We start from the raw sequence: 14756 nt of genomic DNA on the forward strand, positions 1-14756 counted from the left end.
AAAACCCTTTTGCATTTGCCTTCAATTTTCTTGAGTATTCTTTAGCAGCAGCAAAGCAAACAAATACCTCTTAATCCTCTTGGCACGGTCAGCTAGAAGTGCACACCTTCATGCCAATGCTAGTGCATGTGGCACAGACATGAAACTTTTTTGCTTCATTACCATCGAACTGTCTCCACATAGCTGCTGTTTATTTAAGCAAAACTGCACCACCGTCACTGCCACGAATGTTAAAATTGACCTTGCGTCGCCACCCATAAAAACAGGGGCAGTTCACACTTCATTACGTAGAACAGTCTTTCAATGAACCAGTAACTGCAACATGAAAATGTGGTTTTGTTTCTGTTTGGGTTCACTATAAAATATTCTACCTCGGTTTTGTACCAATTCAGCCAAAAGCTTTGATCCGGGTTAGAACTGGCCGCTGGAGGGTAGTTACTTTTACAAGTCTGTTAGCTGTAGAAGAACTGCCAGCTGGTATAATGAAATGCCCCATATTCTTCAAAGCAGGTCTTGTTTTAATTACAGCTGGCTACCGAACACAGAAAGATGGTTTCACTCCACTTGCTGCGTCAGTAGGTGAATAAATTTCTAGCAAGAGCCTTGTTTAGCTTTCTACGTGTTCTTAGGCACCAGATTTTTTCTTAAAAAGGGCTTAGGTTAAAGGGATGCCGAACCGAAATTTTGATTCCACAAAACACGCGGTAAACGCGTGCAACGGGATGCTACAAACACTAAAACATCACTCATACAGCGTAATCTCGAACGGATGACCATATTTTTCAAAAAAAGGAGGCGTATTTGACAGAGATGATGTCGTCATGTTTCTCCGAGAAGGAGAGGGAACGGCCTCGCGTCTTCTCCGCCTCGCGGCCTTGAGGGAGCGAAGCAAAGAGAGGAGGAAACTCGGTATATTGACGTCACGCGCCTCGTCGGCCTGGTTCAATCTCGACCTCTTTTTCCAAAAATACGGCCATCCATTCGAGATATCGCCTTACGAGTAGCGGTGTAGGGATTGTAGCGTCCCGCCTACATCTCCTGCATTGTTTTTTCTGAAATCCAAATTTCGGTTCACCATCCCTTTAAGGGTTGAGATAACAGAAAAACAAGCCACAACTGCTTCTGCAAGCACCTGCTTTCAGCCAGACAATGCTGATAACCTTTATCTTTGCCACATATCGAGCTCGGTTATACATTCAGGTCTACAAGCGTCCGATGCGTAACAAGGCTTCCTACAATCGTTCGCCGGATAACGTCTTTATTTGTACAAAAATAAAGAGCAGCAGAGTACACATGGCAGGAAACAGATCCCACAAACGTAAAACAAGCTCCCCTAAAGAGACAACGCAGGGGAAAGCACAACCGAAGAATAGATGAAATCACAGATGTCGAAAGATTGAGCCTTTGTTTACCGTAAATGTCCCTACATCACCACAACCTCCCTTTTCTTGAGCCAAAGAAAAAATAAAGGAATTGCGGCGAGGGAGGCAGAGGGGCTTGGCCGCCAACAGTAAGTAGGCTCCGTCAGATAGGCTTGCCGACGGGTCTAGAAGGCTCACGGAATCCCAAACCGTAACTTCCTGGCACCAAGTTTCTCCTAAACATGCCATAGATCTTTCACGTGCAACAAGAAAAAATGAATGTTACAAAAATAACGTGTTTGCGGCGCGCATAAAGGGACCGGAAAAATTGTGCGGAAAAATACTACAGTGCAACAGGTGACTGCTGTCTTCAGACAACGTGCCAGTCACCCATTGACAGCTGCAGCGACAAAAAGCAACGGTCCGTAGCTCCAAGTTTGATAAATGCGAGTGCTTTAGCAGCTGCGCCTAACAAGGAAGCCTTTAGTTACAGCTCTCCAGACGGATGCCAATTCTAATAAGAGCTACAAGGTTATTCAATGTTTTGTACGCTTAAAGCCGTGAGCGAACGTAATAAGTAGTAGCTTTTAGGTACGACCGAGAAGTAACATTCGTAACAGAAAGCGACAGCGGCAGTCACCGATCTCTCGAGATAGGCATCAACTCCGGACAACTTCCCAAAGGGCAGCCATTTTGGGGAAACACTACGCCATTCCTTAGTTTAATCAGAAAGAAAAGTTCAAAATGCGCGAATCCCTGCTTTGTGCCGACCGGCCAGTGTAAAGTCATCCCCTCTCGACTGGAGGAAGCGCAGCCTTCTAGCAAAATAGGCAACATACTTTCTCGCCCACAAACAACATGCTCGAAGTTTGGGCCGTCGCATGGTCAAGCGGTGAGAACGGCACGTATAAAAGGTGACCACGAAAGAAAGGAATGCACAGACAGCACTGGCGCGGTCATCTTTCGTGTGCGCCGTTCTAGCTGTTTGAAAGCATGTTTCACCAACAAGCCCAAGCTTCAGTCTTAACAACCGCCACACTAAGCTATGGTGCCTGTAACGCGTCTCCGTCTGGCACGTGTACCGTGCCACAAAAAGTGATCCCTCGATTTCCACCCGATGACGTCGAAAGAAGCGTCACATTGTCGATGGCTCTGATCGCGGTGCCGTCAATGCAGTCGTGGCAGGTGCCTGCTCTGCTGCGGGTCGCTCTCCGGCTGGACAGTCCACGAAAGCTTCAGCAGCCAAGAGTTGGGGCGCCGTGATGACAGCGACATTTTTTTACTGGGACTTCTACGACCAACTGCCAGGATTGGGATAACCAATGGCATGATACGCCGGCTTCAGTGACGTCATTTGTTGCTGCTTCGGACCACCTTCAATGTATGTACGGAATAGGGCGCTGAAAACACCAGCCGAAGACGCCTTCCAGGAACCGTAGTTATGCCGCAGGCACATCTGGCCCAAACAATTCAGTTTCCTCCCACATAACGTGCTTTTCTAAACACTGCCAAAAAGCGACGCAACCTAGCACCGGTAGAATCAGATTAGAAGCCACTAGAGGCCGAGGCTTGATCCGACACTAGTAAAATCTCGTCGGCTGCCCGGGGTAACCGGGGTGTCTTTGAGCTAACTGCTGCTGAGGCGTCAGGTAGGCAGCCTTCGACTGTTGTTGTTGCTGCTGTTGCTGCTGCTGAGCCGCCATCGCCATGGCAGACTGAGCAGACGACGTCATTGTCCGCATGGGGATCATGGACGGCTGGGACACATAGAACTTTTCCTCGTGGAACCTCGGTTTCTGGAGTCCGTGCTCGAGCTGCTGAGCGACCACGGGCCCCGGGTACGCACCCTGCGGGGTCATGTGAAAGCTGTGCGTCGCCACAATGTGCTGCTGTTGCTGTTTCACGACAGCGGCGGCCGCCGCCGCAGCCGCCGCCGCCGCGTCGGGGTGGTGGTGTGGGAACTGGGCCGTCGGGTAAGCAGGGTACGGCACGGGGGCCGCGGGCGCCATTGTTGGCACACTGCTCTGTCCAGGGACGTGCGCGTAGTAGATGGGGCCATGACCCGCGGCCGCGTACGCCGGGATCAACTTGGGGCCGCCGTAGGATGGCATTTGCGCCTTGTAGGCGTACTGCTGCGGGAAGCTCGGCGGCGGGGGCTGCTGCTGCTGTTGCTGAGGCGGCGGCGGAGACGGGCTCAGCGGGCGCTTCAGTTGCGCGCGTTGAAGCACGGCGGCAGACTGGGGCATAGGCTGGGCCAGTTTGTACATAGGGTGGCCCCGGTTCATTTCCTGGATGTAGATGTGTTGGGGCGCCGACGCCGCCGCGGCAGCTGCGGCGGCGTGTGACAGGGCGGCGGTTTGTTGGAGGTACTGCTGGTGGTTTAGGGCGGCCATTTCGTTGGCTTCTTTCATGAGGGCCCGTCGCCGGGTGTCGTCCTCGTGCAACACCTTTTTGAGCTGCATGAAGAGCTGGTGCTTCTCCTCCTTGAGGTTATGGAGTCGCTGTTCCGACTGCTGGACTTGGTCCTTGATCTCTTCCAGCGTCATCGCGTCCTGTCGTCGTTTCTGCTCCTGCTCGCGTCGGACGCGCTCCGTGGCCGCGTCTGCTTCTTGCTCCTGCTTTTTCTTCTCGCGCTGCCGCATGATATGGTTCTTGAGCGCGGCCCACATGGCCAGGCTCATCTTGGGTCGTTCCACGAGCGCTGGCATGCCAACCGGAGCTGGGCAAAACGCTGAAAGTTACGGGCGATCTTCGATGCGGACGGAGGCGACAACGCCAGCGACGCGACACAACGGAAGAGAAAATGACCGAAAATGTGTTGATGTTGATGCCGATGGGCAGCCTTAGGCAGACCCAGAATATCCGATTCGCGCAGTGGCAAAGTCGCGGGGTTTCTTTTTTGCAGATTAACGTGTGGAATTGCCGGAATCACTGAATAAAGTAAAATTGTCTTTAATTTTTATTTTATATATAAAATTGATACGTAACATTAAAAAAATGATGTGCAAAACAAGAAAACAAAGTTTCGTTTTGTGTTGTTTGTTGCGCGCGAATATGAGGTAATTACTTGCCGCTCCCTAAACTTTATTGTCCAAAAATAACAAAAAACTCTGGTGCGTCTTCACAAACATAAACTTCCACAGTACAAAATTTTTCGTCGGGTGTTTCTTGACCTACCGCCCCTACCGCTCGTCCGTCACGGCATAACGTTGGTCACGGCCACGAAGACGCTCCCAGCGACGGGTCACTGGACAGCGAGTCGCGACCTGGCGAAGTTTCAAGTTTCAGTGCTTCTTAATTTAGGCACTTTTTACGACGGCATTCTGCGCGCGCTTGGTGAGCGGCCCGACTTCCGTGTTGTATGTGTGAGTCATGGGGCAGCATCACAGCGCGTTTACCGAAGAGGAGCTCGAAGACTATCAGGCATGTAATTTCGCACCTTGTCTTGGCCGTTTCGGTCACTTTTTAAACTCGCCACCCATCTCGTTCTATTTCTAGGAGCTGACATACTTCACGAAAAGCGAGATCATTCTGTGAGTGTTGACTTTTGTGTTCGCTCTTTCGCGATGCAAGCGATATCTGGACTTCGATTTTGTGTAACAATGATTCATCAATCACTGACGGAGTGACAGGATGTATGAAAACGGAAGGGTCACGAAGGCCAGTCCATCCCTCGGCACGCGCTCTTTGCCTTCTGATGCGTGCTTTAATTCTTTGGCTGCGTGTGCGCGCTCGAAAGGTAATTTCTCGCGCTGAAGGCGGGATTACTGAAAAAGCTTCCCACCGGTTTCATCCTTTGATCGAGTCATTTCGCGGGCGGAAGACGAAAAAAAAAAGTATTGCGTTTGTTTTTATAATTAAATAATCGAAGAGAGAGAAAAAAAAAAGAACAACAACCCTGATAGTTTGTTGCAACTTCATTTATATCCAAGTGATGTCAGCAGATCATTTTTGTAAGGGATGCTTTCGCATTCACAACTCATATGAAGTGCTTAGGTGTACCTCGACCTTTTTCAAACATATCTCGGGAACCTCGTTTTAGCTCCTTTTTTCTCATTTACACGCAACATAAAATCGCTATACAAAGGAACAGGAAGTTAATGGTATCCTAAATGCATCTGTACGATTACGCAAATACAGATTCAGAAACTGAAGTTCATTGAACATTGCACGGGTAGATCGACGGTCTCACCATTGCCCTTTGTGCAGCGCCCACCAAAGATTCAAGATGCTGGCCCCTGAATTGGTGGCCAAAGATCGAAATGCCAAATTGCCCATGGATAAGATCCTCAACATGCCAGAACTGGAGGTGAACCCATTTAGGGACAGGATATGCAAGGTGTTCTCCTCGAGCAACGATGGGAACATGACCTTTGAAGACTTCCTCGACATGATGTCTGTGTTCAGCGACAAGGCCCCGCGGAGTGTGAAAACAGAGTATGCCTTCCAAATCTTTGGTACGTGCTGATCACTTCGTTGAAATGTGTAGTGCGATTTTGAAGTACTAGGTATTTGGGAGAAAAGACAAGTGTTTTTTCTTACCTCAAAAGCTAACTACCTATACATTGCTGAAAGCCCAGTAGTGTTAGAGCGATTGGTACCAGACGACAAACTTTTGGAACCTACCGTTGTCCAATTTCAAAGTTACAGGCAATTTTCGGTGAGGAAATGGGGCCAGTTCTTCATAATCACCATCCCCCCATCCCCCCCCCCCCCCCCGCCCCCCCCCCCCCCCCCCCCACCAAAAAAAAAAAAAAAAAAATGTTCTCCGCCCAAATGTAGCGCTAGCGGCCCGAACCAGATGCCAAAGTTTCAGAGCGACCGACAAGCAATTTTCTGAAATTTTTAATGGTAAAATGGCGGTTGCTAGAGCTAAATTTCAGCAGAGAAGGATCGTTTGGGGATGCATTGTTTATTTTTGCGGCGCAAGCAAACCCCGTAAATTTTCTGGGGTGGGATACGCAGTATTTGCAGGCTCTGCTGGCTGCCAGTTCCTCAATAAAACATTCTTAGAAAAGATATGGCTTATGGGGTTTTGCCCCACGCCATTTTATAGATGCATCAGAATGATACCACTTACTGTTCTGCTCACAGGAGTACCATATCATGGATGCGAGCAAAGTAACGAAAGTCATTTGACCACGAATAATGTGTTAGCAGGCTTGTGGTTTGTATGATTGTTAACAACTGTCTATAGTCAGATGGTGTTGAGGATATGGTCTTGTATGTTCTCACAGATTTCAACGGAGACGACATGTTGTCACCCGAAGATCTTCGGCAGATCATCAGTCGACTGACGCAGAAAGGAGGTCAAGTGCTGCAGCAGCACGAGATAAAGCAGTTAATTGAAAACGTGGGTAACATTCATTATTTATTTTTATTGAATTGGGTTTTTCTTTTTAGGGCAGTTGCTTCAAAAGCATTGTAATTTTTTTTCTCCAGATTTTGAAGGAAGCAGATTTGGACGAAGATCGCCTTCTTGCTTACGCGGAGTTCGAGCATGCTATATCTAAAGCACCAGACTTCATGAAGTGAGTGTTATTGCACAACGTGTAACATTTCCAACATCTTTCTGCCTAAAAAGCATCTAACACTTTTTTTTTAGGTAGTTTTTAGTTTTGAGTAAGCTCTAAATTACTGTGAGGTTGGGCAAATATGGTGGTACATCTCTTCTGAATTGCTTTAAGTGCAAGTGTAACAAACGTAAATGTTGGCCGCTTAGCCTAATAATGTAGCCACAGTTTTCTTGTTCATTGGGAGCTGACAATGAATAAAAGTAACTCGGTAAATAATTAATTCAGCATTACTGATCAGTAGCTCGATAGAATTGCTTGGCAGCCTGCTTTCCACTTACTAGACGGTCACTGTGGCTTATGCAGGAGGCATGGTGCTGTGTAACATTTCAGACTAACGTTATGGTCAGATCAGAAACCACTGGGCACGGCCAGTATTAGCTCTTATCTGCTTGCCCTATAGAGTATAATTGATGTTACAATACATGGGTTGCACTGACGTCGCATCACATATTTTTGACCACCATGTAAGAGTAGGAGAGGTAAGCTGCTCTTGTTAGAATTTTGAGTGACGGTTTAATCTTCCATAATATTCTGGGAGGAGAATAGCGACGCCTGTGCAAATCCGGGAGGCACAAAAGAGGGTCCCGATAAGAAGCGAGCTCCTTCTTGCCGTCGTCTCTGGTGGTCATCAGAGCGCTCTTTGAATGACGTCACATGCAACCCATGTATACTCTTGAAGTAATTTCATACTTGCCTGGCATTTCTGAATTTGCTTGCAATACAAGTGCCAACACAGAGTATGAAAGGTTTTTGTCTGTTTTCCTTTTTGCAGCTCTTTCAGGATACACTTATAATGTCTCAACGCCATGTGGTTGCGAAATGTGCTGGCCACTTTGCCCATGGGACAAGCATGTCAGTGTTTTGGAAAGTATTGAGGGACTATCTCTGTTGTTTAAGATGGAACAGCGGTCGGAAGACTTAGAGATCTTTATATTTTCTCAATTTCTGCTTCTCTGCCAAAGTTTTCATTGTCTTTGCATTCTTGTGCAGGATGATCCTTTTTGTTCCTACATATTTGGGCATTTTTGTCAGCTTACTTGTTTGGGGGCATTTACCAAAAAGTTAATTTTAGAGGCGCGCAAAGAAAATAGTATGTTGGAAATGCAAATTGCATATACAAAAGGGGGTGGGCATGTAGTGTTTAAATGACTTAAAAATGATGAGGCGTCAGTGTTAGCAACTTCTGAGCACCATGTCACTGCTTGTGACATAGTGGGTTGTTTCTTGTAGAATGTCTCAACTCGTATCCGGTCACCGACTAGCATGCAGAAAATGTTCTACTCTTGTTAAGAGGTTTTGGTATTTGCATACCCCCCCTTATATAGGTTGTGAAACTATCGACATGATTTTATGTGTAAAAAATGACAATCCATTTTTGAAACATTTTTTGCTATGTTGATCCACATGTGCCTTCCCGATTGCCAAATACTGCTACCGTAAATTACCGGGGAAGCACTCACTCTTAACATTTCCCAAGTTTGTGAATTCTGCAAATTATACATTAAGTTCCCGACTTGACCGGACAAACACTTATGGCTAGATTAACCCAGTTTTCAGTGGAAGGGGGGTGGGTGCTTCTCCGGTATTTTACGGTAGTGCAATACTCAAGATGGAATCTCCATTGTCTATGCATTTTTGTATGTAGGTTTTTTTCTTCTTATAAACCACAGCAGGGTTGTTTACAAATAAAGTGAACTATACAACACACCACGGTTTGTTTACAAGATTCTTTATATAGGCTCGTAACAAGGCATGCATTTAAATGATGCAATACAAAAACAAAAAGTACCGTACAGGCTTGGTGCGGGCTGTATATATGCCGCGGTTAAGTCCCCAACAATAGAACATCTTTTTTTCACAAAATAGGTGCTTTTGACTTTATCACTGCTTCACCTCTTCTCTAAACAAGCAAATGCTCCTTCGCAACCCCTTTGAACTTCCAAGGTCGCAGACACTGAGCGACGTAACTTCCATGTGCATTATTCTACGGTAGACACTGGGAAAAAGTCGCCGAAATTAGTTCCGTGCAACTGGCGCAGGCCGACGAGACTAGTGGGACTAGCAGATTTCAACTTGATCTTCAAACAAAAAAAAAAAAAGCCTAAAACATTTTTTTTAACTCGTTTATGAAACTGTACATGGTGCCTTACAACCTTTTTATTAAGTTGATCCCCAAAACTACTTGGCCCGTTGGTTGTCCGTGCAACGAAAATGGATTTGTACAAACAATGCATGCTGAGAGAAGTAACCACCTAACGAAATGGCTAAAAAAGATTCAAATCCTAGCGCCGCTAAAACTTTTATGCTATGAAATGGAGCTGCTAATGTGAATATAGCGCATGACACTGTCCCGAAGTCAACCGAACTTTGTTTTACTTTGGGTATGGATGCAGTTGACACTTGCAAGCGCACGGCACCGATCGAATGGCATCAAAAATACGTCGTAGTGTTCCCCATGTTTTTGTATGTGTTCCATCATTGCTAAGCCAATCATGTACAGTGCCCCTCAAACTTAACGCCGCCACTCGGTTACGCAAATATTGATCGATTGCATGCTACCCAAAAATGTATTGGTCGCTGCAGCTGCTGGAATACCTTCCCCTGGTTGGGATTTCAACGGGGATGCAAATCATCACCAACTAGTTTGACCGCTAGGTTCAGGAATAGCTCAAAAAGTGAAGAGACCGGACCATTTCGTGGCGGCATTAAGTTTGGGGCGCACCGTACAGGGAAGGGAAGGCCCAGTGACTTGCGTTTTAGTGGGTTTGTAATTGTACATGTTCGTGCCTTAGACTGCTTGAACATCTGATAAAACAAAGTATAGATTTTAAGGAAAACGTGGAGTATACACCAAACTGCATAAAACGTGGCGTCATTTGACGATCCAGATCAGAGCAGATACTTCACACGCAAGAGGCTTTACAAATTTGAGCAAGCAACAGATTGCCCTCGACGAAATGTTTGTGCCGTCTTGCACACCGCGGGCATCCTACATGTGGTGGTAAAGTCGAACGGTCATGTGCCTGTTTTTTTCCGACAAAATGACACTGGTACAGACTAAAGATATAAAACAAACCACGAACGGTAATGGCGACTCTGTGCGAAGCGAGATGGCACGGAGTTCTACGGAGCCTCGTAAGCTCGGAGAATTTCTAGTTCTGAGAGTAAATTGGTGCCGTAGCATTTACAGTGGGGAATAAATACGCCGCTGCCCAAACAACCTTCCTCCGCCGTAGTGCTCCTTTTTAAGTACTGCCACGGAACGTCGTGACCTGCTTCGAAGAAATGCGGCTGCGCGACTTTACACAAATGTCGCATCTCACAATATAGAAACATTTGTCACGCACTACATTTGCGTTACTTCCACAGGGTTAACATTTCAGAAGTCAAACTGGGAGCGACGTTCCGTGGTGGAGACCTGCGCAGTTCGCTATGGAAAATTTGCGATATATGGCCGTGCAAGAAGTACTACATAGGCACGCAATAACTCGAAGGGGGGGCCATATTCGTAGCTGGGAGACTTGAGTTGGAATTAAAGTACGGCAACGCTTCACATATATGACACGCTAGCGCGGCGGTTCTCGGGCTGCGGTCCGCAGACCCTGGGGGTCCTCAAGACCGTTCACGGCAATCTGAGCCAAGTACAGAAAAAAAAAAACGTCCTTTAAGACAACCGATAGAGAATGCATTGGGGGTCTTCAAACGGGCTCCAAGTGGGTCTGGGGGTCTGTGAGGGGGGTCTGTGAGGGCCAAAAGCTTAGAACTGCTGCGCTAGCCTTTCAGTGTTCTATTGAAATTCAGGAGGTCATCTGTGTCTCGGAAATTCCTAGGGCAACAACACGAGGCAGTACTAATGGTCGCGCGTCTTCGGAGGCAAAGTTGACGACGCCAAAGTGGCATGCCGAGTTCATTCTACATTGTACGAGCTTCGGGTCCTGGAGGTATATGGTCGTGGCATTCAACGAGTACTAAGGAGCTGGAGTAATAGCACAGAAGTTAGTGAAGTGTGATCTCCCTTACTGCGGGTCTTTGAATGTCGCTTTTCCAGTTGCGAGCTTCATTTCACTTCAAAGCCAAAGAAATCACAGACGTCTGTACCTCTGCTTTCCTCAATAAATAATCTGTCGGCTATACGTGCCCTTTTCTGTCACTGCGCTACGCTTCAGGTGGTAGTGGGAGAGAGCAGCACAATATTTCCCTAGTAGTAGCACAAGACTTTCTAGAAACGCGCCGCTGCATCGCCCTTCATAAAAGTAGCACCAAAAGAAGCCGAGCGACCTCGCTCAGCATAATAAGTTGTCCTTAAAAACTTTACATGAGCGATCGAGTCATTCCACTTACTTGTGAAATCGTCTCAACTGAAATATAAAAGACAACTGGAAACAAACAAGAGAAAAAGTCAGTTGTTGAATGGGATGGAAATGGAGGACTAATACCTTACTTTTCACCAGGGTGAAAAATAAAAATAAAGATGATTGAAATTGTGATTAAAATCACTGGCTTTACTATGATGATTTACATCAAACCTTCCCCGCAGAATTCCCAAAATTATTTTTATTTACCGTTTTTGCTATGTTTAAGAGTATATAATCTATTTTTACAGCTAGGATGATTTAAATCGAATTCTGATTAAAATAAAATAAATCTTGAACAAAACAAATTTTATATATATTTCTTTTTACCCTGTTTGGTATTTGTTTTTATTGCTCAGGCAATGAAAACATACCAAACAAAGTGTAAGGGGTACTGACATACTAATTAGCTTCCAGTTAGGTACAATTGGCATGATAGTATAGCAAGACCTCACTGTTACCCAAAACTTTATTACTGCCTGTAACCAGTGATCTTACCATTGCTTACTAGTACCCAAACATTATCTTTATGATATCAACAGCCCTATAATAATACCGGTACCAATTTGTTACCAGTATCGAAAGCATGTTAAGTACCTTTCCGGAATACCAACAGATCCTTGCACTCCCATGCTTTACATTACCTCTACATTTGCTAATACCTTGCACGTACTGATTCATTTATATCGATAGCATACAGACACCTTACGAGTAAAGCACAACTTCTGGATTGTGGTTCATACTTAGCCATGAAGAGTGTGTATGACTTTGTACAGATCATGTGCAATGCAGTCCATCTTACCAGGTCAAAATTAAAAGTACTATACAGACAAATTCGTCATCATATAGAGGCAAAACATAGCAACATAGTTTCCAAGACTCGAAAGGGCACTAAAACAGGCTCAGATCACGACAAAGAAACGCTGCACTACACAACCTGTTGTTACAAAAAGAATTATGCCCAAGCCTGTTGAGACGCTTGGGGATTTGTTGGCAGTTTGACCTTGACGCATGGCAAATATGAAATACACAACAAAAACAAGGGGGGGGGGGGGAGAGACACCCAGATGTCAGCATGCATGGGGCGTGGCCCAACACACATTCTATGTGGAACACGGGCAGCACATTATATGGGGTGGGGATTGTAGACCCCACGCTGCAAAGAGTCAGGCCAAGAACTGGGCACTGTTGCTGCTCGGCCCAAAACCACCGACAGAAAGACAGACAGCCAATCGTATCGCTGTCAATCCCAAGGTTTTCCGGCGAATGAAAAAGGGATCAGGCCAGAAGCCCCGTAGGGCCTACAGGCTTCAGCCACTGGGATTTGAAGTGATCCAAGCCCGCAGATTATGCCGTACACTCCAATAAACAATGCTTTACATTAAGAGGCAAAGGATTTTAGCGTATGTTGCAAGGGTGCTCGTTGGACACAGTTCGTTTCGAGCACAGTGTTCCGGTGTCGCACGGAAAACGAAGGGTCGGATGGAAAGAAAGAATGGCATCGATCACGGCACCATACATAAAAATAAACGAGCGAAAACATATACACAACTTTGAGAAAGGTTCGTAAAGTTGCGAGGACCCGAGGCCCTCGCCGCAGACACGGTTCACACTCTCTTTTTTCGTTGAAGCGCTCGAGCTGCGCAGCCGGAGGAAGGACGTGCGGAGCTGCGTCACAGGAGTGTCTCACAAGGGTGTCGTAGTTGCCGAACCAAAACGTCTGCGTCAAAGCCTCGAGGGATGCGTGGGAAGCGCTTTCCTTTCCTAAGTGCAGCAGTTATGAAACGGAAGCGCATCTGGCATGAGGTGTCACAGAGACGCATCACACGAGGGTCACAAGGGTGCCGCAGTTGTCGGACCAAAGCATCTGTGTCGAAACTTCGACGGAGGCACGAAAGACTGTTCCCTTTCCAAAGTGCCACGGTTATGAAGTGGAAGCGCAAAGCACGTCTAGTGTGAGGCATGCAGACGCCCTGGTTGTGCGAAACGTTACACCGGGTTGCCCGCACGTCAATCGTATATGGGCACGCGTGACGACGACAGTCGACAAACGACTATGCGTCGTTAAACTACAGAGTCGCGTCGTTCCCCGAGGCGGGCAGCAGCATGAGAAACACGACACTCGGTTCGACGACGCATAGTTACTGACTGCCGTCGTCTTGCGCCGCGACCCAAAAGCGCGCTTCTTTCGCCGGCCTTTTATCACCGACAAATGCCTCTCGCACGACTGACTGCACTTGGCCACCTCGCAGAGACGACTAACGTGCGAGCTATCTCGGGCTCGAAGTCGGATCCTCGGCGACAAAGTCAGCGAGATCGCAGCGTGGTGCCGGGCAATCACGGCAATCGGCGATCTCACCGACCTTCTTGCCGAGGGTCCAACCTGATCCCCAGGTAACGTTTCGTAACACCGAGGTGCCCACAGGCATCACAGAAGTGTCACAGCAGCGTGTCACAGGGGCGAGGCGTGAAATGGCGCAACCCGGTGAAGTCGCCAGTGCAGCTGCAGCAGGGTGTGAAAGGAGCCGCCGCAGCCTTCGGGCGCGTCTCAGGACTCGTACAGGAGTCGCTGGTAGTGGGGGTAGATCTGCCAGGTGGGAAGGTGCAGGGAGAATTCGAGCGCAACGAGCACTCCGAACTCGAAGTCGAGCAGGTCCTTCCGGTTGAGGCGGAAGCCGCATTCAATCTTCTGCAAGGAAAATGCCGTCATATTTTTAAGTGATGCTACCCACTGTGTGCTGTTTGACACATTTTGTCAGTGTGCTCATGTGAATAGCATATGTCTGACATTAATTGAATCAAATATTTTATAATATTTTAAATTTACTGTGAACTGGGCCCAGATACTTTGATAAATCCAAGTTGGATTCTCGTTTTGTGCGAATCTACCTGAGAAACATTTTTTTTTTTTCATCACAAACATTTCACATACTTGTGTTTAATAAAAACATGTTTTGTGGGCTTGTGCCCACAAAACGTACAGTGTTGACGAACCGTGTGTCCATGAAATGTATGTCAGTGAAAAGTTGTCCACAAACCGTATTTCCACAAAACGTGTTTCGAAGAAACGATAGGAATCCTAAGAAAGATCTGATTCTTACTGAAAATCACTTCAGTTAGTGCATTTCATCTCGTCAAAAATGCTATCTATAGAAAAAGTCAAAGAATGCAGGGCATCAATCGTCCCGAGAAAGCTAGTTCTTTGACAGGGAAAGAGCGGAAAACTTTCTCGGGCAAAGAAAACTTTAAACGAACAAGTCACAAGAAAGTAGAAGAAACCTCCCCCTCTTTGCAGAGAGTGGTGTGGTCATGATACCAAAAATGAGGCCGCATCTCCACGTGGTGAATGATGTTGATTGGGGCGAAGCTATGGTGGTGCTGATGATACTGATTTTATTGTTCATAGGTAGTGCTGATGGTGCTCATCTTTTTTTTATTGCTCATAGGTAGTGCTGAGTTGCGTTTCG

At 46.7% G+C, this 14756-nt stretch overlaps 3 protein-coding genes across 3 annotated transcripts in view; 1 reads left to right on the forward strand and 2 right to left on the reverse strand.

The window, feature by feature from the left end:
• Positions 1-1241: 1241 nt before the first annotated feature.
• On the reverse strand, positions 1242-4184 carry LOC120842251 (G protein pathway suppressor 2). The gene has a single exon (XM_040213282.3). The coding sequence runs from the start codon at positions 4067-4069 to the stop codon at positions 2942-2944; it is 1128 nt and encodes a 375-aa protein (XP_040069216.1). The 5' UTR covers positions 4070-4184; the 3' UTR covers positions 1242-2941.
• Positions 4185-4383: 199 nt separating this feature from the next.
• LOC120842252 (calcium and integrin-binding protein 1) lies at positions 4384-8645 on the forward strand. The gene is made up of 6 exons (XM_040213284.2): positions 4384-4784; positions 4860-4894; positions 5571-5818; positions 6599-6714; positions 6804-6892; positions 7710-8645. The coding sequence occupies exons 1-6, from the start codon at positions 4734-4736 to the stop codon at positions 7729-7731; spliced, it is 561 nt and encodes a 186-aa protein (XP_040069218.1). The 5' UTR covers positions 4384-4733; the 3' UTR covers positions 7732-8645.
• A 5-nt stretch (positions 8646-8650) lies between these two features.
• The window catches only part of LOC120842253 (CDK5 and ABL1 enzyme substrate 2), a 96765-nt gene continuing 90659 nt past the window's right edge, over positions 8651-14756 (reverse strand). The window contains exon 12 of the mRNA XM_040213285.2: positions 8651-13978. Within this exon, the coding sequence (XP_040069219.1) occupies positions 13838-13978 (141 nt within the window). The 3' untranslated portion in view covers positions 8651-13837. The remainder of the gene's footprint in view (positions 13979-14756) is intronic.

The sequence above is a fragment of the Ixodes scapularis genome, unplaced genomic scaffold, assembly GCF_016920785.2.
Source record: "Ixodes scapularis isolate PalLabHiFi unplaced genomic scaffold, ASM1692078v2 PGA_scaffold8__174_contigs__length_109621045, whole genome shotgun sequence".
Lineage (NCBI taxonomy): Eukaryota > Metazoa > Arthropoda > Arachnida > Ixodida > Ixodidae > Ixodes > Ixodes scapularis.

Excerpts from the sequence above, each read along its gene's own strand:
- LOC120842251 (XM_040213282.3), bottom strand. The coding sequence starts at position 4,069 with ATGCCAGCGCTCGTGGAACGACCCAAGATGAGCCTGGCCATGTGGGCC.
- LOC120842252 (XM_040213284.2), top strand. The coding sequence starts at position 4,734 with ATGGGGCAGCATCACAGCGCGTTTACCGAAGAGGAGCTCGAAGACTAT. Across the intron at positions 4,785-4,859 it reads AGGAGCTCGAAGACTATCAG|GAGCTGACATACTTCACGAA; the intron begins GCATGTAATTTC and ends TTCTATTTCTAG. Across the intron at positions 4,895-5,570 it reads ACGAAAAGCGAGATCATTCT|CGCCCACCAAAGATTCAAGA; the intron begins GTGAGTGTTGAC and ends CCCTTTGTGCAG.